Genomic DNA, 24,388 nt, shown 5'->3' on the forward strand with positions numbered 1-24,388 from the left:
CATCTAATTTCATTTATTGTGAATTCAAACTAGCATAAAATATACAGTAATACACCTGAAAACACACCTGTTTAAAACATACGCTGGATAAGTTGGCAGTTCATTCCACTGTGGCGACCCCTGATGACTGAGGGAACTAAGTTGAAGAAAAATGAATGATATTAAGAATTATAGGAAACCCAAAGGCAAAAGGGAGGGGAAATTTCAAGGTATGCTGCGGAAAAGGAGGTTGTGGGTCTTGTTCATTTTAATGTCAGTGCTATTCCGCTGCCCTTTGTGCCAGGTGAGCTGATATGTACCTGGTCCTGGAGTTCCCTTTTAAAAAAACAAAAAGGTTTCAGTTAAATTTTACTCGACACATGTAGTTCTGTAATATTTAGAATTCAATTCACTGGTTTTGCTGTTGTAAATGCAGGATGGTAAAATCTTACCATGTGCACACTATATAGACGTGGTACTGTTGACCTAAAGCAGGAGGTTACTGCAGTGCCTGTGCTTTGTCTTGGGTTATAATGTCCAGGTGCTGGTCCCTCTTTCTGAACACATAAAAAATTCAACAAAACAAAAGAATTTTAAAGGTTGAGATTTGAATATTTTAATCAATACAACAAAAGGATGTAATTGAATTAGCAATCTGTTAGAACAGTTTACCCAAAAACTGTCCTGTGAACTTCTGTAATACTTTTTTTTCGTCTGTCATTTTGGATTTAATCAAAATTACAATCCACTTTCACTGTGCACTTTAAAAAAAAAAAACATGTGGAGTTTGCATGTTCTCCCCATGTTCGCGTGGGTTTCCTCCGGGTGCTCCGGTTTCCCCCACAGTCCAAAGACATGCGGTAAAAGTGAATTGAATAAGCTAAATTGCCCGTAGTGTATGCGTTTATGAATGCAATGTGTGTACGGGTGTTTCCCAGAGCTGGGTTGTGGCTGGAAGGGCATCAGCTATGTTAAACATATGCTGGATGAGAAGGCGGTTCATTCCGCTATGGTGACTCCTAATTAATAAAGGGACTAAGCCGAAATAAAATGAATGAATGAACTACCTCACACTGAAGGTTAACATGTTAAACATGCACATGTTGTCAGCCACCATGGAACACCTTGTGTAATTATCCCAGTATGCACGATTTTCTGGCATTTTGTTTTAGACCAGGGGTCAGCAACCCGCGGCTTTAGAGCCGCATGCGGCTCTTTAGCGCTGCCCTTGTGGCTCCCTGAAGCTTTTTCAAAAATGTTTGAAAATGCAAAAAGATGGGGGAGGTTAATATATTTTTTTGTTTTAATATGATTTCTATAGGAGGACAAACATTTTTAACGTTTTCAAATGCTGTCAAAGTGTGTAGAATTAATATTTAATTTCAACATTTCTGTCAACGAAGATTTGCGTCATAACCTGCAACACAGGTTTCTATCAGCAGGGTGGGATGCCAGGCAGGTGGCTGTTGTAAACAAACCAGGAGATAATAAAGCATGGAAAACCGTTCAAAGAGGGTATGACATATTAGAACACCTATTTGCAAACTTTAAAAACACAAAAAAAATAAAGATATACCTCTCTCCACTAAGACAGTGAAGGAAAGGGCTATTAAAATGGTAGGTAACATCACCAATCAGCAAACCAAGGACATTAATTCAGTGCCAGCATACTCAATTGCCTGTGATGTGACCGATACTCAACGCGTTTTTTTGCAGGTATGTGAACTCTGATGGGCCGCAAGAAGAAATGATCAAATTAATAACACTAAAAGACAAGAGACTGTGCTGAAGTGTTTTAATGACAACAAAATAAACACCAACCACCTGATTTCAGTGGCTATTTAATCATGAAGGCTCATTATGTATTTGTAGCCAATTTAGTCATTTTTATAGTAGGCTAATATAGCTACTATAGATACATACAGCATGTGTTTCCTTCATTATAAGGCTTATATAAGGCTTTAAATTTTTTGTGGCTCCAGACATATTTGTTTTTTGTTTTTTTGGTCCAATATGGCTCTTTCAACATTTTGGGTTGCCGACCCCTGTTTCAGACCAATGCGCAGATAGCTTCCAACCAGTATTTACGATTCTTTAACAGTGGACTTAACAATTTTTTGAGCTCCAGATTGTCGCACACTGTACAAATGTGTTTGTTCCTTCAGTAACGCGAACATTTCTGCTGTTATGTACTTTCTGAAATCCTCCAGGGGTGTGTGAAGATTGTCTGGAGGTGTGGCACTTGGCCACTCGTGGGTTTCAACTTTTTCCAAGAAAAAGTTTTGTTACCCTTGCTGGTTGCAGGCCAGAGTTTATGTTTGGCTGTGCAGCTTCTAAATCTAGATCACTTGATCTGCTAATGTCTAAATCAGATCCACTTCATTCATCATCCTCCATGTTTTTAATACTTGAAGTGTAATCAGGGTCATCAATGTCTTTATTCGAGCCAATGTCACGTCCCTCATACTCACTGTCATCTCTGTTTGTGCATTCTGAACATCAAATTGTTTCCTGAATCTAATCATGTTATTCTCACTTCAAATTTACAACCTTAATATAAGACCACCATATGATATAAACATCTTGTTACAGCTTATAGTTATAAAATAGTTTCAAAATACATTTCAGTAACAATATATTTAATGTGTCATTATTTAATTTTTATTTTTGTTAACATATGCTTTGAAATGAGCAGTAGAAAATATAGAACACTAAAATAATTTAATCAGCTAAATTAATTGAGCAGTTTGTTACCATTTTTCCTAATGTGACAAATATGTAAATACGAAAACAGTTTAAAAATTTTCAATCATGAATTTTTTTAAAATGTTTAAATTAAATTTTGTTTTTGCAGATAATTGAAACAAAGTCTGGAGCATTTGTCAACATTAATTTAAAAATATATACAAATCATTTAGTACCTTTTTGAGCATAATTTTCAAAACAAGTAATAAAAAATCTCATTACCGCAACAGTCTGTAAAATTGACTCTGTCAAAAAAGCAAATTCATTTTGACATTTTTTAAAAAGGGATTATTAACAGTGATGTGGAGTTTTCCATACTATGCCAACTTTTTCTGATGTGGGGTTGTATGTCTACCGCTGAAAATAAGAATCGTTCATTCGCCTAAAATGTTTGTTTGTGTTTGTTTGTACATAACAAAACGGCTAATTATCTGGCTTCACTTGAAACTAAAAATATTCTGTTTTTCCAAGCATAAGCTGTGAAAGCTGTTGATCTGTTATCTTAAAAATAAGTTTGAGGTTTCGTTGCTACTTAACCTTTGACAGATGACAACGTAGTTTAAAAATTTTTAATCATGAATTTTTAAAAAATGTTTAAGTTAAATTTTGTTTTTGCAGATAATTGAAACAAAGTCTGGAGCATTTGTCAACATTAATTTAAAAATATATACATATCATTTAGTACCTTTTTGAGCATAATTTCCAAAACAAGTAATAAAAAATCTCATTACCGCCACAGTCTGTAAAATTGACTCTGTCAAAAAGGCAAATTCATTTTGACATTTTTGAAAAGGGATTATTAACAGTGATGTGGAGTTACTTGAGAGTCTGAAATAACATTTATTTTTAAATTAACAGGATTTTTTATTTTTATGGTTTCTTCTCATTACCGAAACACTGTATACAACTGACATTTTTAAAATGTATTTTAATAAAACCTGATGTATTTTCAAAATAATGTGGCTAACATCAAAATTCCATCTACTGTTTTAAGGTTAACAGCCCGATGTGACAATTTTTTCACCACAATATCTTCGTACCTTGATTTATATCAGTTTGTTAAAGACATTAATACAATATTAAAATCACGATTAGTGTAATCTAGGATGTGTTATTAAAACATTAGAATAGTTAAATGGGTCAAAACATACCTTTAGTAATAAAAACAGATATCTCTATAAATTGCTGACACTGCAACGTGTGCTCCCCACACAGTCCACCATTTTGGACATGTTGCCATGACAACAAAAAATGCAAACATTCTCACGTGACTGAACCTGGATGTTACTTATACGTCACTTTCAGACTTCCCAAGTTGAAAATGAGGAATATTGCTTTAAAAAGACCTTTCCAGATGATCGCAATTGTTTGTGACACCCGCGTCACAGTGGGTTCTTATTTAAAATAACTGGGCCACGTTTTCCATATCTTCTCTTGGCCACATTAGGCTTACAACCGCAATAGCCAGAGCTTACTTTGCCATATATTTGCCATAAGTGGCCCACATTTGTCTTAAGATAACTGGGCCACATTTGCACTTACAAGTGTGAGACACTTTAAGTTTAGACCCAGATTACCCTTAAATGACTATGCCACATTTTCGCCAACTGTGGCCCACATTTGTCCTCCATCATTTGCGCCAAATTTTTTTATTTGCCACATGGGCCACATTAGGCTCACATTCAGATTACATTTGGCCATAAGTGCCAAATCTTTGCCTTAAAGGGCACCTATGGTGAGAAATCTACTTTTTAAGCTGTTTGGACATACATGTGTTTAAGTACAGTGTATATACTGTCATATTGGGGTGAAATAAACACAACCAGTCCTTTTTTTTTTCTTTTTTTTTTTTTTCAAACTTAACAATATAAAAACGGTGGACCAATTGGAGCGGTTTTCAGATCGACCGCAACTTTACGTAGGAGTGCGGTCCCCCCGCCCACCAATATTGATTGACAGCTGCGGGCATTAACATGTCTCCATAGTCATGCATATACTCATATCGACAAGACAGGACGAGCGCAAAGCAACCGGGAATAAAAGGTCTGTTCAGTTTGCTAGGATCATCAATCATCATCAGACGTGATCAAGAGTGAGTTTTACAAGTTTAACATGTTTTAAAACGTGTGCACGTGTGTAATGAAGTACAGACATTCACTTCATCAGCACAGCCGCGTGTCTCTCTCACTGTCTCTGTGTGTCTGACTGTCTACGCCAGTGATCCCCAAACTTGTTCCTGTAGGGCCGGTGTCCTGCAGATTTTTGCTCCAACCCTAATCAAACAAACCTGAACAAGCTAATCAAGATCTTACTAGATATACTTAAAACACCCAGGCAGGTGTGTTGAGGCAAGTTGGAGCTAAACCCTGCAGGGACACCGGCCCTCCTGGACCAGGATTGGTGACCCCTGGTCTACGCTATGTATGTGTGTGTGTGTGTCTGTGCTACGTGTCTGTGCTATGTGTGCGTGTGTGTGTGTGCGTGTCTACGCTATGTATGTGTGTGTGTGTGTCTGCGCTACGTGTCTGTGCTATGTGTGTGTGTGTGCGTGTCTACGCTATGTATGTGCGTGTGTGTCTGCGCTATGTGTCTGTGTGTGTGTGTGTGTGTGTGTTTGTCTGCGGGATGGGTGGGGATGACTCGCCTTAAAGGCCCAGTGCAAAAAAACACCAACAACCTTTTCCCAGCTATAATACAGACACTTAATAAATAACAGCTATAATAAATACTCTGATGGGTGTTTTGAGCTGAAACTTTACAGACACATTCTGGGGACCCAAAAGACTTATAATAAATATGAAAAAGGGGTAACCTATGTGCGCTTTAAATGGCCCATATATGAATTTGAATCTTTACCTTACCCTTTGCCATTGCACACATTCATTATGTCTGGGCCGAGAGAATGCCAACAGTGCTGCATAACTGCCTAAAGTGGCCCACATTCTTATGCTATCTGAGGAGTTTTCTATACTATCCCAACTTTTTCTAATGTGGGGTTGTATGTCCACCACCGAAAATAAGAATCGTTCATTCGCCTAAAATTTTTGTTTGTTTTTTTGTTTGTACATAACAAATCGGCTAATTATCTGACTTCACTTGAAACTAAAAATCTTCTGTTTCCCAGGCATAAGCTGTGAAAGCTGTTGATCTGTTATCTTAAGAATAAGTTTGAGGTTTCGTTGCTACTTAACCTTTGACAAATGACTTGTCGTACATGAAACAACACTCTCTAACAGCTACACAAAGCCCTAATGTTCACCCTAATGAGACCCAGAGGAGGATTTAGCATCTTCTCTGTTCTGTCAGCACAAGACAGCTGCCAGCGCAGCTCAAATAACCAGCCAACACTGGAGTGCATAAGGTGCACACATGATTGTTGATGCTGTATAAAACATCCTGGGGTAAAGGAGGTTTTAATGTATGCATAAAGGGTAAGTTACTGATATTCACGCTGAAACTTACCGGGAGAAAGCTGACTCTCTGTACCACTGATCGGAACATCACATGTCTGCAATAAGAGATGAGTGTTATTGGAGAAGATAATAAAATGGTCAAAGAGGAGAAAAGGAAGAGTCAGCAAAAAGATCAAACACCACCCTGCTAAAAAATCCAGCTTAAACCAGCCTAAGCTGGTTGGCTGGTTTTAGTTGGTTGACCAGGCTGGTTTTAGAGGGGTTTTGGCCATTTCCAGGCTGGTTTCCAGCCATTTCCAGTCTTAGCTGGTCAGGCTGGAAAAGGACCAGCTAAAACCAACTAAAACCAGCTTGACCAGCCTGGTTTAAGCTGGACGCAGCTGGTTTTGGCTGGGCTCCCAGCCTGATTAGGCTGGTCAAGCTGGTTTTAGCTGGTCATCTCCCAGCCTGACCAGCTAAGACCAGGCTGGAAATAGCTGGAATTCAGCCTGGAAATGGCCAAAACCCCTCTAAAACCAGCCTGGTCAACCAGCTAAATCCAGCCAACCAGCTTAGGCTGGTTAAGCTGGATTTTTCAGCAGGGCACCCACAATAAGGTTTCTTCTACTGGTCTAATGCAGGGCCGCCCGAACTCTGTCCTGGTGGGCTGGTGTCCTGCATATTTTAGTTCCAACCCCAATTAAACACACCTGAACCAGCTAATCAAGCTCTTTTTAGGTATACTAGAAAGCTCCAGGCAGGTGTGTTGAAAGAAGGTAAAACTACGCAGGACACTGGCCCTCCAGGACCAAGTTTGGCCACCCTTGGTCTAATCCAGGGGTGTCCAAACTCTGTCCTGGAGGGCCAGTGTCCTGGAGAGTTTAGCTCCAACCCTAACCAAACACATTTGTACAAGCTAATCAAACCCGTACTAGACATACTGGAAACTTCCTGGCAGGTGGATTGAAGCAAGTTGGAACTAAACTCAGCAGGACACCGGCCCTCCAGGACCGAGTTTGGACACCCCTGGTCAAATCAGTCTGAGACTTGAGATTTGTGCTTGCACTGCAAACGTTTGAATTTTAGCACAATTTATTTTAAGAAAGAATAAAACGGTCCCACTTTATATTAAGTGGCCTTAACTAATATGTACTTACACAGGACTTAATAGTTTGATACAATGTACTTATTGTGTACATACAATTTTTTTACTGTGTACTTATGCTTGATTAAATACATGTGTGTAATTACATCTGTAATTAACTTTTCTAATTACATTTGTAAATACACTGTTGACCATCCCTTACACCTTAACCCACCCTTAAACCTACCCACACCACCAAACCTGTTCATAACCCAACCTCTATCCCAACACAAAAGCACCACAAGTGTTCTCGAATACATTATAAACACATTAAGTGTATTGTATTTTTTTTTTTGATGTAAGTACATAGTAGTTAAGGACACCTAACATAAAGTGGGACTAGCTGACATTAATGCACTTATGCAACATTCACAGGGATGTAAAAGACCTTTATACCACTGTAAAATTGCATTTAGCAGCTGAATAAATTTACAGAAGTTTAAAAATAATAAATTCTTTAGTTTTTCAGCTGCATGTAATAAATTTCAACCAAAATTTGGTAAGCAAAAGGCGACAGCAGCCTTTGACTTCTAAAACCAAAAGGTTTTCTCAAGTTCTGCATTGTACATACATAATTGAAGCCACGATGGTTAGAACTGTCGTTAGTGACATCATAAGTAAAGTTTATTTCTAAATTAATTTCGAGAGGATCACATGCTTATGATTGCTTGCAGCCGGTCTTGCATTATTCAATTTATGATTCACCAATCAGTCGATTCCTGAGCCACTATAAATACCCTAAGTTCCATATAACAGCCATCTTCATTTTGAAGAATCTCCCCTTCCACTCCTACTCCTCCTTTCCTAGATAGGTGGCACGGTGGCCCAGTGGTTAGCACTGTTGCCTGTGTAGAATACTGTGTATTTCTGTGTAGAGTTTACATGTTCTCTCCGTGCTCATCCCTGGGTTCCCCGGTTTCCTCTCACCTTCTGAAAACAAGCAACTTAAGTTAATTGACTGATCCAAATCTGCACCATAGACATGCACTCAGTAAGTAGTTATCTCTTCATAGCAATCACTAGCATAGCAATCTGTTTATTTGCTACTACAGCAGAGGAGTTCTCGAGATCTACTTGAGCTCAAACTCCCCTCTCGCCTTGCAAACGGGAGGAAGCCCCAGGCTTGAGGATCTTATGAGCTCAGGGCTCTCTCCCAGGACAGCAGGACAAACAAGCTTTATAATCAATCATCAGCTAAGTGTGAACTCTTGAAAAGTGGTAGAGTAATAAATCCTGCTAATTAAGAAGTTAAAATTAGGTTCAAAATAATGTCAGCTTATTATTGTAAACAATAAATATTGACCTTGTTCTTCATGTACAATCGAGAACAGCTATTGGAACTTATTGGCTCAAGACTTCCAGTCTCATTAAACAGGGGAGCCCAAACTCAGTCCTGGGGGGCTGCAGAGTTAAGCTTCAACTTCAATTAGGCACACCCTAACAGCTAATCAAGTTCTTACTAGGTATACAAGAAACTTTATTGCGTGTAATGCAATGTAATGCTATGTAAAACAAGTCACAGAAAAAAGGTGTACTTCAGCATTGCAGAATAAGGTCAATACAGTAAGCCTGGTGTCATAGTCGGGGCTTAGACAAAACCTCATACTTATATTACTTTATATTAAGATTTTAATTGATTCATTCATTCATTTTCTTTTTGGCTTAGTCCCTTTATTAATCTGGGGTCCCCACAGTGGAATGAACCGCCAACTTATCCAACCCATCACTGGGAAACATTCACACTCATTCACACACATACACAACGGACAACATTATCTTACCCAATTCACCTATAGTGCATGTGTTTGGACTTGTGGGGGAAACCAAAGCACATGGAGGAAACCCGGGGAGAACATGCAAACTCCACATAGAAACGCCAACTGACCTAGCCGAGGCTCAAACCAGCGACTTTCTTGCTGTGAGGCGGTCATGCTACACACTGCGCCACCTTGCAGCCTTTATTTATGACATCAAATATTATTAAACTAGAATATTGGATATTGGGATATAACACAACAGAAGATATTTTAAGAAAGCTGTAACCTTGACTTGTAGCCATAGCATTTGTAATTCAAGTTTACAACATTCTTCAAAAGATCTTCTTTTGTATTAAACAGAAGAAACAAACTCAAAAGGATTTGGAACCACTTAAGGGTAAGTAAATAGTAAGTGCATATACATTTTAAGGGAAACTATTGCTTCAAGCCTTGTCTGTGAAGCCGGGGATAGCATCTAAAGACTCCATTATTATTTTTGTTCAATGTGATTCAATATGTGGGATTACGTATGTCATTCTGGGGTTTTGCTGAGGATGGATTTGATAAATATTCAATTATTAATTTACTTTTCGGCTTAGTCCCTTTTTTAATCTGAGGTCGCCACAGCGGAATGAACTGCCAACTTATCCAGCACATGTTCTACGCAGCGGATACCCTTCCGGCTGCAACCCATTACCAGTGCTACTCACTGTGCCACCGTGCTACACCGATTTGATAATCACTGTAGAAATTTTTTTTTGAGCAAATGTGAAAATGTCACAAACTCTCTCACAATGACTCAAGGCCATTCAAGTCCTTCCCTACATCATTGCTGTTCCATGTATTGAATTACACTGTATACTAAATAATAACAACTACAAAGGAAACCACGGATAAACATTTCTGACATTCAGTTTGTGATGCTGTCTGACTCTGAGTTGTCTGAGTTTATAAAAACATGCTGAGTGTGAAGTCTACTCACTTGCAGGGTGACTTGGAGACTGGCTTCTCTGTAATATCATAATGACCAGGTGAGAGGTTAATATCCTGTTAAACACACAAACACTGATACATCAACTGACACACCTAGTCATATACTTAGGAAGTATCTTTTTTTGAGCCATTTATCATCATTTATCATCATTTACATCCGCTTATCCAGGGCCGGGTCGCGGGGGCAGCAGTCTATGCTGCGTTCACACCAGGCGCGGCACGCGCATCGAGCACGAGTGATTTACATGTTAGGTCAATGCAAACGCGCGAATAGACATCCTGCGGTGCGATACGCGCGAATGGCGTGGCGCGAATGACAAGAATTGCGCGGTGCACATGGCGCGAATGGCGTGGCACGAATTAAGGGTTTTGCGCGTTTGACGTGCTTAATGCACGTTTCGCGCGAATCACTCCAGTTCGAAAATCTGAACTTCAGCGGACATACGCGCCGCGTTAACCAATCATGAGCTTGCTCTTGTGGGGGCGTGATTGTGACGTATCACCTGTTGTCGGTGTCCCAGGGGAAATCCCCCAGCAGACACCAACAAGAAGTTCATCGAACTGGGCTGGGCTCAGTCAGAAGCACCGCTGAAAACCTCCATCAGCCAGGTTCAGTTTCTGGAGGAGTCTATGAGCTTAAAGAGCTGGATGCACCTCTGAAAGGATGCAGTGGACTCAGACACCGTCCTAAACGTATCGACGCTGTTTAACATTCTTCATAAAGCACATAAACACTGTTATTTTCGTCATAAAATCCATGTTAGCCCTTTAGCTATGAAGCTAGAGTCACGGGGCAGACAGAAGCCTTGCCCATCACGCGAATCCGCGTCTGTTCTGAAGTGATTTTGACACGCGAATGAAGAGGGGTTTGACGCGCGAATGAAGCGAGTAACCTCAAATGTTTACGCGGCTATTTGCGATTTATCCGCGCGTTCCACGTCTGGTGTGAACACAGCATTAGGAGAGAACTCCAGACTTCCCTCTCCCCAGACACTTTTTCCAGCTATTCCGGGAGATCTCGAGGCGTTCCCAGGCCAGCCGAGAGATATAGTCCCTCCAGCGTGTCCTGGGTCTTCCCTGAGGCCTCCACCTAATGGGACATGCCTGGAACACCTTCCTTGGTAGGCATCCAGGAGGCATCCAAACAGATGCTTGAGCCACCTCAGCTGACTCTTCTCAATGTGGAGGAGCAGTGGCTCTACTCAGAGCTCCTCTCGGGTGACAGAGCTCCTCACCCTGTCTTTAAGGGTGCGCCCTGCCACCCTGCAAAGGAAACTCATTTCGGCCGCTTGTATCCGAGATCTCGTCCTCTCGGTCACAACCCAAAATCATTGCCATAAGTGAGAGAAGGAACGTAGATTGACCGATAAATCGAATGCTTTGCCTTTCAACTCAGCTCCTTCTTTACTACAACGGACCGGTACATTGACCACATTACTGCTGTCGCTGCACGGGTCCTCCTGTCAATCTAATGCTCCATCCTTTCCTCACACGGGAACAAAATCCCAAGATACTTAATTTCCTCCACCTGGGGTAAGGACTTTCCTCCAACCAGGAGATGGCAAACCACCTTTTTCTAGTGGAGCACCATGGCCTCGGGCTTGGAGGTGCTAATTCTCATCCCAGCTGCGTCACACTCGGCAGCAAACCGCTCCACTGTATACTCAAGGTCCATGTTCGAAGAGGCCAACAGAACAACATTGTCTGCAAATATTTTGGGGTCCCCAAACGGGACCCGGTCCATGAAAGTTTTGAACAGAATTGGTGACAAAGGGCAGCCCTGCCGGAGCCCAACATGCACTAAAAAACAAGTCTGACTTATTGCCTGCAATGCAAACCAAGCTCCTACTCTGTTCATACAGGGACGAGACAGCCCTTAACAAAGCGCCTCTGACCCTATACTCCCACAGCACCCTCCACAGAGCGCCACAAGGGACACAGCTGAATGCCTTCTCGAAGTCCACAAAACACATGTGGACTGGTTGGGCATACTCCCATGAACCCTCAAGCACCCTTGTCAGTGTATAGAACTGGTCCAGTGTGCCAAAGCCCGGACAAAAAACACATTGTTCTTCCTGGATCCTAGGTTCAACCATATTTGACTGTTATGCCACTGTTATACAAATATTTAGCTTCTATTTTTAGCCTCAAGTAACAAAAAATGCAGCATAATGCAAATAAACAACAGATGGTATAGTATAAATCTGAATGTTGTATTGGTCTTAATGTGGTAACCTCTTTGAGGGTCATTTGAAGTGAGGTGATTGGAATGAGGTCCTGTTCGTTGTGACTGACTGACCTTATCCCTGAGGCCTAAAGTGTAGTTGTCAGGTCTGGGACAGCTTCTGAAAGAGTAAGTTGCTTGGCACCGGAGAGCCTCAGTGGTCGAGTTGGTGAAGTTATATGCCCCAGGTAATAGCATTTCCCCTTGACCCATGGTGGACATGAGGGTATTTCGCCCAGGCCCTTTGAAGCTGTATGTCCTAGGAACAGGGTTGAGTTTTGTCTCCTCTAAGAAGTCTCGGATGTGGTAGCTACCAGGAATAGGATAGTTCTGTTTGTAGAAAGAGAAGACTACATTTATGCATGATTCACACCTCATATGATTTACTGCTGTATTTGCAGCCTGTGTGAAAGCTGTTATTTGTTAACTTGAGCACCAAAATATGTACAAGCTGATTCCATGTGTCCTGCAAAACAGGCCATATTTATTAGGCAGAAGTCTTGCATAAAATTTAACCTACCTTAATAGTATTTCTCCACCAACTGCTTCTTTCAGTGTACAGTTGTTCCTTCTGTTTCTGCAAAATAATAAAAATAATAATTTTAAACGACTGTATGCATCTATAATGTACATTATAATAGGTTCCATCACTCTCCACCAATCAATTTCTGGTGTGTGGTCTGGTGCAAAATGGCTGCTGTTGCATCATCCAAGTGGATGCTGCACACTGGTGACAGATGAAAAGATTCCCCGTGTAATGAGTGGTATCAACAAGGGTAGGATGCAAATGCAGCTTTTATTAGGAATGGTCTGACAGGTAAGGTTCAAAACAGGAACAGATGGTTGCATGCAGATAATCCAAAGGGTAACTGCTAAACAGGCAAGTTCTTGTGGTAGGTGGCAAAACAAGCATAAACATAAAGATATAAAACAAACAAGGTCATAGACAATCCAGGAAATTGCTTTGTAATGCTCACTACAAGGAAACAAGACTCAGCATGGATATGTGTGTGAGTGGTGTGTACAGTGTATCCAGAAAGTATTCATAGCGCTTCACTTTTTCCACATTTTTTGTTACAGCTTTATTCCAAAATGAATTAAACAAATTTTTTCCTCATCATTTTCCTCATCAATGTGAAAAAAAAAATTTAATTGTTACAAATTTCTTAAAACTAAATAAACCTGAAAAATCACATGTACAGAAGTATTCACAGCCTTTGCAGTGAAGCTCTAAAATGAGCTCAAGTACATTCTGTTTCCACTGATCATTCTTGAGATGTTTCAGCAGCCTAACTGGAGTTCACCTGTGGTCAATTCAGTTGATTGGACGTGATTTGAAAAGGCATACATCTGTCTATATAAGGTCCCAGGGTTGACAGTGCATGTCAAAGTACAAACCAAGCATGAAGTCAAAGGGATTGCCTGTAGACCTCTGAGACAGGATTGTCTTGAGGCACAGGGCTGGGGAAGGTTACAGAAAAAATCCTGCTGCTCTAAAAGTTCCAGTGAGCATAGTGGCCTCCATCATCCGTAAGTGGAAGATGTTTGGAACCACCAGGACTCTCAGAAGGACAACAATGTCCTTGAGTGGCCCAGCCAGAGCCCTTACCTAAATCCTATTGAACATCTCTGGAGAGTTCTGAAAATGGCTGTACACCGTCACTTCCCATCCAACCTGATAGAGCTTCAGAGGTACTGCAAAGAGAAATGGGCAAAAATTTCAAAAGACAGGTGTGCCAAGCCTGTGGCATCATATTCAAAAAGACTTGAGGCTGTAATTGCTGCCAAAGGTGCATCAACAAAGTATTGAGCAAAGGCTGTGAATAATTCTGTACATGTGATTTTTCAGCTTTTTTATTTTTTAAATAAATTTGCAACCATTTCAAAAAAAATTTTTTTCCAAACCAAAAAATGTGGAAAAAGTTAAGTGACGAATACTTTAGAATTCACAGTATTTATCAGGGGGTCACCACAGCGGAATGAACCACTAACTTGTCCTTATACACACACATACACTACGGCCAATTTAGTTTATTTAATTCACCTATACCGAATGTCTTTGGACTGTTGGGGAAACCCTGAAGGAAACCCTCGCGAACACAGGGAGAACATGCAAACTCCACACAGAAATGCCAACTGACTCAGCTGGGACTCAAACCAGCGGCCTTCTTGCTGTGAGGTGATAGTGCTAACCACTGAGCCACCATGTTGCCCCGACATGAAAATATATAATATATATAAACAATTGATTAAATAAACAACTTTAACAACATTTTAAATATTTAAAAGGTGTCAGTCAGAAATCAGTAGTGTCAAGTTAGGTGCATGCATGGATATGTAGAGAAATGTATCATCGTTGGATGTTGATGGTAGAAGCCAATGTGCAGTTCTCCCCACAGACATCACGTTAAAAAAAAAGTATAGTTGGAGTTTATGTTAATGTAATTATGACAAAATATCCTTAAATGCACCTACAAAAAGTTACAGGTAACTAGATGTAATTTGTATTACTATTAAAAACTATTTATAAAAGTTTTGCATGTGTGTGTGTGTATGTGTGTGTGTGTGATATGGTTAAAAAGAATGTAAATAGTCATTTTTGCACTATTTTGGCAAATAACTGAATATTTTGACATTTTATATGCAGTATGTGGATTCCAATTGCAATTTGCATATGTTGCCAGATATCATGCCATATATCTGCTTTCTATATCAGGAAAAAATTACAGTAAAACTACATTATGATGAGATCAATCAAACTAGTTCAGTGCATCCACTGTCTGTACTGTTCCCTTACATCTAAACCATAATGAAACCTGTATCATATTTTAAACAACAATATTTAATTATTGTTAAAGACTGTTTATTGAAATGATGTGCATCTTGTGTGTTGGTGATCTAAAGTTGTGTTCCTGTAATATAAAACCAATGATGCTGCAAATGCAGGACTTCTCTGAACAAATGAACGCAGCATGCTGAGTTTTGAACACTGGAGAGCCTGTGTTAGAAGTAGTTTAGAGTTTAGTGTGTAGAGTTTTGAAAATTGACATCAGGGTTCTGAAATTTGAGACAATTGGGGGGGAAAAAAGCTTTTATTTACATTTGAACACAAAGTGGCATGTCCAAAATTATTTACACGCTTCTCAAAAATGAATAAAAAGTCTTTATTAGCTATTACAGCAATCGATTCCATGGCTGACCAGATTTTTGCGTGTCTCCACTTGTTAACAATGGACCATTCTTTTAAAGAGTAACTAAATATTTTATGCATCAATATTCATCACATTAAATGTGAAAACTTACCTCATCTACGCCTTTTTCTTTGGGTAATATTTTCTCTCTTCCTGCGGGTATAATTCTGTCGTTCATGGTTACCTAATTACAGCACTACGACAAAAAGCGTTGCTTAGGTACGAAAAGTTTTTAAATTATTAATCAAGACAACTGTACACACACACACACACACACACACACACACACACACACACACACACACACACACACACACACACACCTAGTGAGTTGACTTTTATTTTAAACATTCAGTGAGATTGTACGCCATCTGGGAGTTACTCTTCTGTTGCTGGGACACCAGGAACACATGCTCCAACAAGCAGCTGATAGGACCAGTGTTTACTGTTGTCGGATCTGTCTACTTAAACAAGTGCACTTCAGCAATGCCATATAGCATAAATAACAGTCATGCTTTATTGGTTTGTTGTCTTTGGACTAAAATAATATTATAATAGTCATAGACACATGAATAAGCTAACTACAGTAAACTACATTTCGCACACCATGTTCAAATGAATAAGCTAACTACAGTAAACTACATTTCGCACACCATGTTCACCAGACGAGAAGAGCAAATTTAATTAAGAGTAGGCATGGGCCGGTTGAAGATCCTGAAGGTATGATAACCTTGGATAAAAATATAAGTTTCACAATATTGTGATTACTGCTCTAAAATATATTATTTTTAAGTGTCTGGGTAAAAACTAAGACTTTTTTCCTTTTTGAAGACAGTATTTTATTTTGAGAAACATTTGAAATATTTTGGAACAGTAAACATGTCAGGCTAAATGAATTAGACTTCAGCTGTCTACATTCGTTTCAAAAACACAGATTTTTTTTATTTTTACAATTTAAAACAGCATCTCTGAATACGTTTCAACTGGTGATAATAAATGCCCTGAAGAAAAACATTTTTAAAAAATCGTACACATAACGGTACTGTAGAAAATAGACTGTTTTAAAACCTGGAAGTATACCTTGAAAACAGTTATCCCATGACTAATCAAGAGTACGTACCCACGAAGGCAAGAATGACTTTAACAACAACGGTCATTCAAGAGAACTTTAATTAGCTTTTGTTTAGTTTTATTGACAGAGGTCTCATCCCAGTGCTATCCTATAAATACACATAGCTTTCAGGCAACTTAAGACTCATTTTGTGACTTAAAAATGTATAGTTTCCACCATTACAATGAATATTGTAAACATGTTTGAAATCAAGATATTAAAAAACACTTCTCAGCTCTGGGATGCATAATTAACATAATTTTAATGAGAGATTGCTTTGCAAACAAAGAAACTTATCAGTATGGGTAAATTGTAAATTTTATTGGAAAACAAATATACAACTTGGAATGCACTATCCGAGGCATGACAATGCCATTAAGCGGCTTCAAAAAAAAAAAAAAAATAGAAAAAAAAAAGAAAAGGAAGAAAAAGAAAGAACTAATGAAGTGAGTAAAACATTAAAAAGCATTGTTAGGTTCAAACAAGTTCTTGGTATAGAACAGCAGATACAAAAAGAGTTTATGTACGAGTATCTTGTAGATACACCCGTGTCTTTTTCTTTTTTTTGCAGTAGTGCAATGCTGAGAAACTTCATATATTATATACTTTGTCCATAGTCCATGCAGAGTTACATCTCTACATTGTTGCCATGCCAACGTCGCTGTTCAAAGACAACCAGCAGGCAGGTCTCCACTCTTGCTACGCATAAGGGGGGCAGACAGACGTGACGTGCAAGGTTTGGCACATCACCACCCCCTCTTCGCGGCAACAAGCACCTGATCGTGTAACCGCACCACCACTCCAAAAACACGATGACAGCAAAAAAAAAAGAGGGACATGAGGACTGAAGATCCTATGCAGTTTACATGCAGTTCCTTTGGACAGCCGGTAGGAAGTACGGGGAGAGGATTTGACGTTTTACAGATAAATTAAACAGAAAAAAGGCAAATTATTTATAAAAGAAAGAGGATCTGTACAAGGCCTTCATTTCGCAGTCATCATCTGTACAAATTCTGTGGAGACATAGAACGTGTTAGTCAATTTGCAAACCAAACTTTCCAACATGAACTAAAGCATCTTGATTATTCAACCACTACTTTTTTTTTTCTCCATTGCTTCTGTAGATGTTATGGGCAACCAAATGCACAGTGAAAACTTGGTACATAAAAACTCTCTACATCAGTGGTTCCACACCTTTTTTTGCCTGACACTCCCTTTTCCCTCTGAAAAATATTGTAAGGCCCCCCTCCACATTTAATATTTTTTATTTTAATTCTTAGGTTTTGCAGGATGCAATGTCCCAAATTTCCATTGCCAATCTTAAGCCAATTGTAATCATCCGCTTTGGTTAAATTTGGATTTTTACAACCAACGCAGAGCCTGGGGAATCAGAGTGAGTGGTCCGACTCGGCCCTCTTTGATCCCACATTTAATGATTTCTCGCTCGTACAATTTTGCAGTAATGCTGTGTTCACACCAGTGTGGAACGCGCGAATAAATCGTGCTATTCACGCGTAAATAGCCGCGTGAACATTTGAGTTTACTCACTTCATTCGCGCGTCAAATTCACTTCAGAACAGACGCGGATTCGCGTGATGGGCAGGGCTTCTGTCTGCACGAAGACTCTAGCTTCATAGCTAAAGGGCTAACATGGATTTTATGAAGAAAATAACAGTGTTTATGTGCTTTATGAAGACTGAAAAACAGCGTCGATACGTTTAGGGTCCTGTCTGAGCCCACAACATCCTTTCAGAGGTGCATCCAGCTCTGTGAGCTCAAACTCCTTCAGAAACTGAACCTGGATGACGGAGGCTTTCAGCGGTGCTTCTGACTGAGCCAAGCCGAGTTTGATGAACTGTTGTCGGTGAAGGCTGGAGGATTTCCCTCGGAACACCGACAACAGGTTCTACGTCACAATCACACCCCCACAAGAGCAAGCTTCTGATTGGTTTACGCGGCGCGAATGTACGCTGAAGTTCAGATTTTCGAAATCGAGAGATTCGCGCGAAACGCTCGATAAGCGTGTCAAACGCGCAAAACGCTCAATTCGCCCGCGCAGTTTGCATCATTCGCGCCATTCGCGCGTATCGCGCCGCAGGATGTCTATTCGCACGTTTGCATTGACTTAACATGTAAATCACTCGCATTAATCGTCACAAACATTAATTGATAAAGGCATCTTGGGGAGTTGTTCTGATTTATCCTTATAAATTAATTTCTTTGACAATCTCTGTTGCTCATGGCAAAATCTAAAGTTTCTGCAATTGTATGCCCTTTCTTTGCTTTGGCGAATATAACAAATTTTTCCGCCACGGTGTACAATATTTTTAGAAGTTTTTTATTAATATCGGTGATGTCCCTAATCATATTTTGTCTCAATTATTTTGCCTTGTGCTCAAAAAATACTCTGGGTTTGTCGCAGTATTAGAGAGGAGTCATCTGCAAATGTCTTATCAATTTTGACGGCCTCATACATTCATTAGCAACAACTTTGGTGCAGATAATGCACTGTGGCTAGGTCAGGCACTTTTTGTTTTGAGAAAATGAAAAAAAAAAAAACTAGTTCAGGTAAAGCCTGGTTTAAACTTCTGCGTCAAGTCACCGGCGTGACCCACGGCGCATGCAACGTGCGTAGCTGTGCATTTATACTTCTGTGCACTGTCTCTGTTGGTCTGCATTAACACTTCCGAAACGCTAGTTGGCAGTGAGGTGTAAATGTTCCTCTGTGTCGAGTTTCTTCTCTGCTGTTTTGCTTTTCCTGAACACTTCCGGGATGTACAAGTGACTCAAACTCGCTCATTTTGAGGCAGGAACCGGCGGACGTGCCACAACTTTAACTATGAGGTAAACACAAAACAAAACTTTCCATCAGGAGCTCCTTCACAAGACTCCACACTTGTAACAATCGCTACATTGGGCTCGCGTCCAGCTCCCACCATTTGCGCGGCTCTCGGTCCCGCCCAGACTCGTCAGCGCTACCAAGCCGACCAATCACAGAGCTTGCGCTACGCGTCGTTGCGACGTGTAGTTACAATTTTTGAGAGGTGCACATTAGCGACGCCGACGGCCACGGCGATGGGCTATGCGTCAGCGCCGTAGCATACACCGGCGTTAGACGGAGAAGTATAAATCAGCCTTAACTGTCTTAGTATTTCCTGCATTTCATGTTTCCACTGTGATCTGAAATATTAGTAGATTTCTCACTTGGGTTCAGTATGCTTGGGTCATTACTATTAGGTGCTGAAGGTGAATCAGCGAGACTCTTGTCTTTTTTGTGTCCATTTTTTGGTCAGTCAAGGGATAAAATTAACTAAGGCAACATAAACATTTTCCTAATTGTCCACTGCTAATTTATTTTATTTTTTTTTTAAAGACACAACCCCCCCAAAGAGCTCACTGACGGCCTCCTTGTGGGCGGGGACCCCCCTGTTGGGAACCACTGCTCTACATTATAATAAGCAAGCAAAATTTTGAAAGGGGGAGATTGCGCATCTTAAATAGTATTTAGGACACTGTATAACAGTGTGTTTTAAATAAACTTTAACACAAACTCACCTTCGTAGTTAACCTGTCCGTCTCCATCAATGTCTGCTTCTCGAATCATCTCATCAACTTCTTCATCAGTCAACTTCTCTCCAAGGTTTGTCATGACGTGGCGCAATTCCGCTGCGCTGATGTATCCATTCCCATCCTTCAGCATAATACCGATGTCAGTTACAACAAGACTGTGTGCCACTAGTCTGGTACAATAGTTTTACTCGCAACTGGACAAACTTTACCTTATCAAAGACACGGAATGCTTCTCTGATCTCTTCCTCGCTGTCCGTGTCTTTCATCTTCCTTGCCATCATGGTCAGGAACTCTGGGAAGTCTATCGTGCCGTTTCCTATGCAGAAAACGCAGGTGTATAAGCAAAAGCCAATATTTTTCATTCCCATTGAGTTGATTGGTGATGTATGCGGTCATCCTTACCATCAGCATCAACTTCATTTATCATGTCTTGCAGCTCAGCCTCTGTGGGATTCTGTCCCAGTGAGCGCATGACAGTACCTAACTCTTTGGTAGTAATTGTACCATCACCGTCTTTATCAAAGAGTGAGAAAGCCTCTTTGAATTCTGTAAAGAGTGACAGATGAAGACAATTGGACCTTGTGTTAACAGAGTCTCCCAAAGATAAACACACTGAACAAAAAGACACACAGAGGAACCAGTGGGGCCAGTTCCAAAGAAGGGATGCCCAAATAAACTTCTCAAATCCACTTTTAAAACATGCTCTTCAGATATTAAATGCAAACTAGTTTGAGCACAGGCATGGAGAAGTCAACATCAGTTTAAAATTGATTCAATTTACTTTATCACTAAGCCTACTGATTATTCTATAAGCAAAGTTTTGGTAACACTTTATTTTGATGGTCCATTTGAGTAATGTAATGTAATGTATCTTTTTATTATTTAAAGCCATTAAAATTTGAACATTTCAATAATAAATATACAATAAAAAAATAAAAATCAGCAAACGAATGAATACATAAAATTAAATAAGAATAAAATTTAATACATGATAAAAAGTCTAAAATCTTTTCTGGAGTCACTTTGCTTAAAATGTCCTTAAGACAGTTCATTTCATTAAAAAAAGGCTTCTGTTTGAGTATTAGCATACAGTCTGCTTTAGATCTGTTGATACTGCTAAGAAACTTTGCAAGTACGTCAACTTACACTAACCCCAACCCTGACCTAAACAGTCTACTTAAAATCTACTGAGAATTTGTTGGCATGTAGATGCAATATAACTAGTTCAACAAGCAGACCATCAAAATGAAGCGTTACCAAACTTTTTACCTTTAAAAAAAAAATTTAATAACTGTAAAACTTTGCTTTGGCTCAAAGTCAACCAAAATCTAAATGGACAAGTACAAACAAACACCTTTTCCTAACTGAAAAAAAAAAAAAAAAAAAGATGCATGCTGCAGAAATGTCTGAATACAGAAACATAAAAGGTTGCGAATTAAGTTTAATGTTTATCTTAAATTTAGAGATCCCTATACCTATAGACAACGATAGAAATCAACAGCAAAATTTAAGATATTAAACAGCAGTGTTCATACTCATAACAAACACAATTCAAAGAGTCACTGCACTGGGAGACTCCACATATATACACACACATGTTGCTTCACCAGTCAGTAATTACCAGATTATTATCCAGGGGACATACGAGTAGAACATGTGGCACCCCTATACTCAAACAATAGTCTACAAAAGCACAACATATCAGTCCCTCGAAGAGAAATTGGCAAGTAAAACGCTACTGGCCGCTATAATGGCCAGTTCTTGCAAATCTTAAATCTTACCCTGCTTACATGTTGCCTTTGGAAACTCACTGAACAATATGAACAACTAATACTGTGACACCATTGAGCTGATATAGGATCTAGAGTGAGGAGCAGCCAGTTTGGAAACACTACTGTGACCTCATAAATTCTCCAGGGAAACACAAATTAGTGACTAGGTCTCGATGGATAAACCACTGTGACCTCACTGTCACTATGGAGACCGACCACAATGGCCTTAATGTGCTGGAGAAAATGAAAGAAATCTTTCTTTCGACAGCGTTTAAAAGGCTAAACTTGCAGGCTGATCTTTGACCAGTATAAATGTCAACCTCAAAGCACCAAACATTATATACATACATACATATATATATACATATACATACACATATATATATATATACACACATATATATATATATATATATATATATACACATACATATACATATACACATACACATATAAATATATATTTATATATATATATATATATATATATATATAAATATATATATATATATAAATAAAATAATACATTTAAAACATGAGCCACTAAAATGACCAGAATCCAAAACAATGTGTTCTAACAAAAGCAGCAATATCACACTCTAAGAATCCAAGCATATAATGATATGTCAATAAAACTAGTTTCTGCATTGTCGGGTCATAACTAGACCCATGCCAGTGGTCAAACAAACATTAACTTCATGCCAAAGCCACTAGGATGTTCAGTCCAACAGGGGACACACCCTTGTTCCTCAGTGCCTGCAGTTACTAACTCTCCCGAACAAGAGAAGGATGTGTTCATTGAAAACTACAATTAGCCATAGGAATTATTCATTGATTTGGTTTTAAATCCTGGTCTTAGTTGCTTCCCTCCACAACAACCCGTCCAATCATTAGGAAAAAGGTCCACAGCAAGACTCAGGGCTCGCCATAAAAGGAAATAATATAAATCCATGGAGAGGGGGGGCTGAGAAGAGGGGAAAACCATGGGAATCCACACCACCAGCCACGTGCCAATGTCTTACCGGCGATCTGCTCTTCTGTCAACTGGTCAGCCTGCAAATGAGAAAATGAAAGATGTACAATGAAAATAATAATTTCAAGCACTGGGAGATCCAATTATTTTTGGAACGGACTACTGGAAAACCTATACTGATCAACCATGCTTCTTAAAAGTTAATACAGATGCAGATGATGATTTATAAATGTGGACTTTATAAATGAGACTCACTTAGATTTTCATTTATATTCATAATGTATCCTTAAAGAATACGTTCCTTTATGAGGATAATATTAGATGAAAGTAAACAGCAGGTACTTTATGCGTTCTAAAGAAATGGCAACAAGTCGGATGGTTTTGCAACAACGAGAGTGAACAAAATATCATAATTGTCATTCTGGCGTTTACTATTAGTTTGATATTAAACGCAGAAGGTGGCGCAGTGCCTCTCCATCGCTCTTAAAAGTCTTTGTGCAGCTATATTCATGAGGGGAACACTAAATTAAAGGACAGACGTCCACGATGCTTTTCATACCAAAGTTAGATAACGAGCACATATTCAAAACTGAGCTCTTGCAAAAGAAATGCGCCATAAATGAGATCCCCGTTAAAACGTTTTCGCTATCATTTAAGCTTTTCAAAGTTGATGCTTTAACATACTCACGTTGCAGAAAAAAAGCTAATATTTAACTGATATTCTATGCATGAAATTATTAACGTTACGCATAAAAATACAAACAAAATAATACCTATTAAACCACATCACTGCCATAACGTTACGTTACATTCAATCTATAACGTTAAGTTACATACACACACACACACACACACACACAATATATATATATATATATATATATATATATATATATATATATATATATATATATATATATATATATCATGCATATATTCATTATCAACGAACTGTATGCTGAATGTAACGCACATTATTGAATATAACTTACGCTGGCTACAATTATAAGTGCATTTGCACCAGATAAACAGTAATGGTAATTTAACGGTTTTACTCACCATCGCGCTGTTTTAGCAGATGTATTTCCACACAGAACAACAGTGCACAGCTGGCAAACAAACAGGATGCAATCACACAGGGCTTGACGCGCCTTTAATGGTCGCTTATAAACTCCTCCCCCTGCATTTCTCCATCCGCCACCACACTTCCTTGCCTATCATAAACGATCGTCAAACATGACTTAGTTGTGATAAATGAACGTGCGATACAAAATACCGTAGACGTTTTAAAATAGCGATCCATTCATATTGCTAAGATATGGTATATGCAGGAAAGAGGAACCTGTTATAGTGGAACTATCAAACCAGCGGAGACATACATTCTGCTAAAATGTGATGCGTCAAACGCAGAACTGTACGTTATGGCTAAGGAAAACTGCTTCTGATTGGTCTATTTGTACCCGCAATGCGTCACTCGCTACGATCCGAGTAGAGCTGCATTCCCAGGCAGACTCACTCACTACACATCAGGGTTAAA

The 24,388-nt window shown here is 39.3% G+C and overlaps 2 protein-coding genes across 5 annotated transcripts; both read right to left on the reverse strand.

The window, feature by feature from the left end:
• Positions 1 to 16,351, reverse strand: si:ch211-93n23.7. Of its 4 annotated transcripts, XM_073919181.1 has the most exons (8): positions 15,538 to 15,635; positions 13,844 to 13,929; positions 12,755 to 12,811; positions 12,310 to 12,564; positions 10,000 to 10,064; positions 6,187 to 6,232; positions 432 to 536; positions 1 to 315 (listed from the first exon to the last, which is right to left on the reverse strand). In XM_073919181.1, the coding sequence occupies exons 4-8, from the start codon at positions 12,454 to 12,456 to the stop codon at positions 205 to 207; spliced, it is 474 nt and encodes a 157-aa protein (XP_073775282.1). In that variant the 5' UTR covers positions 12,457 to 12,564; positions 12,755 to 12,811; positions 13,844 to 13,929; positions 15,538 to 15,635; the 3' UTR covers positions 1 to 204.
• A 226-nt stretch (positions 16,352 to 16,577) lies between these two features.
• On the reverse strand, positions 16,578 to 23,958 carry calm2a (calmodulin 2a (phosphorylase kinase, delta)). The gene is given in 6 exon segments (NM_199996.2): positions 16,578 to 17,549; positions 20,092 to 20,227; positions 20,316 to 20,422; positions 20,509 to 20,652; positions 22,901 to 22,931; positions 23,911 to 23,958. Coding segments are annotated over 6 exon segments (450 nt in total). The 5' UTR covers positions 23,914 to 23,958; the 3' UTR covers positions 16,578 to 17,520.
• Between the last annotated feature and the right edge of the window lie 430 nt (positions 23,959 to 24,388).

Source organism: Danio rerio, chromosome 13 (assembly GCF_049306965.1).
Source record: "Danio rerio strain Tuebingen ecotype United States chromosome 13, GRCz12tu, whole genome shotgun sequence".
NCBI lineage: Eukaryota > Metazoa > Chordata > Actinopteri > Cypriniformes > Danionidae > Danio > Danio rerio.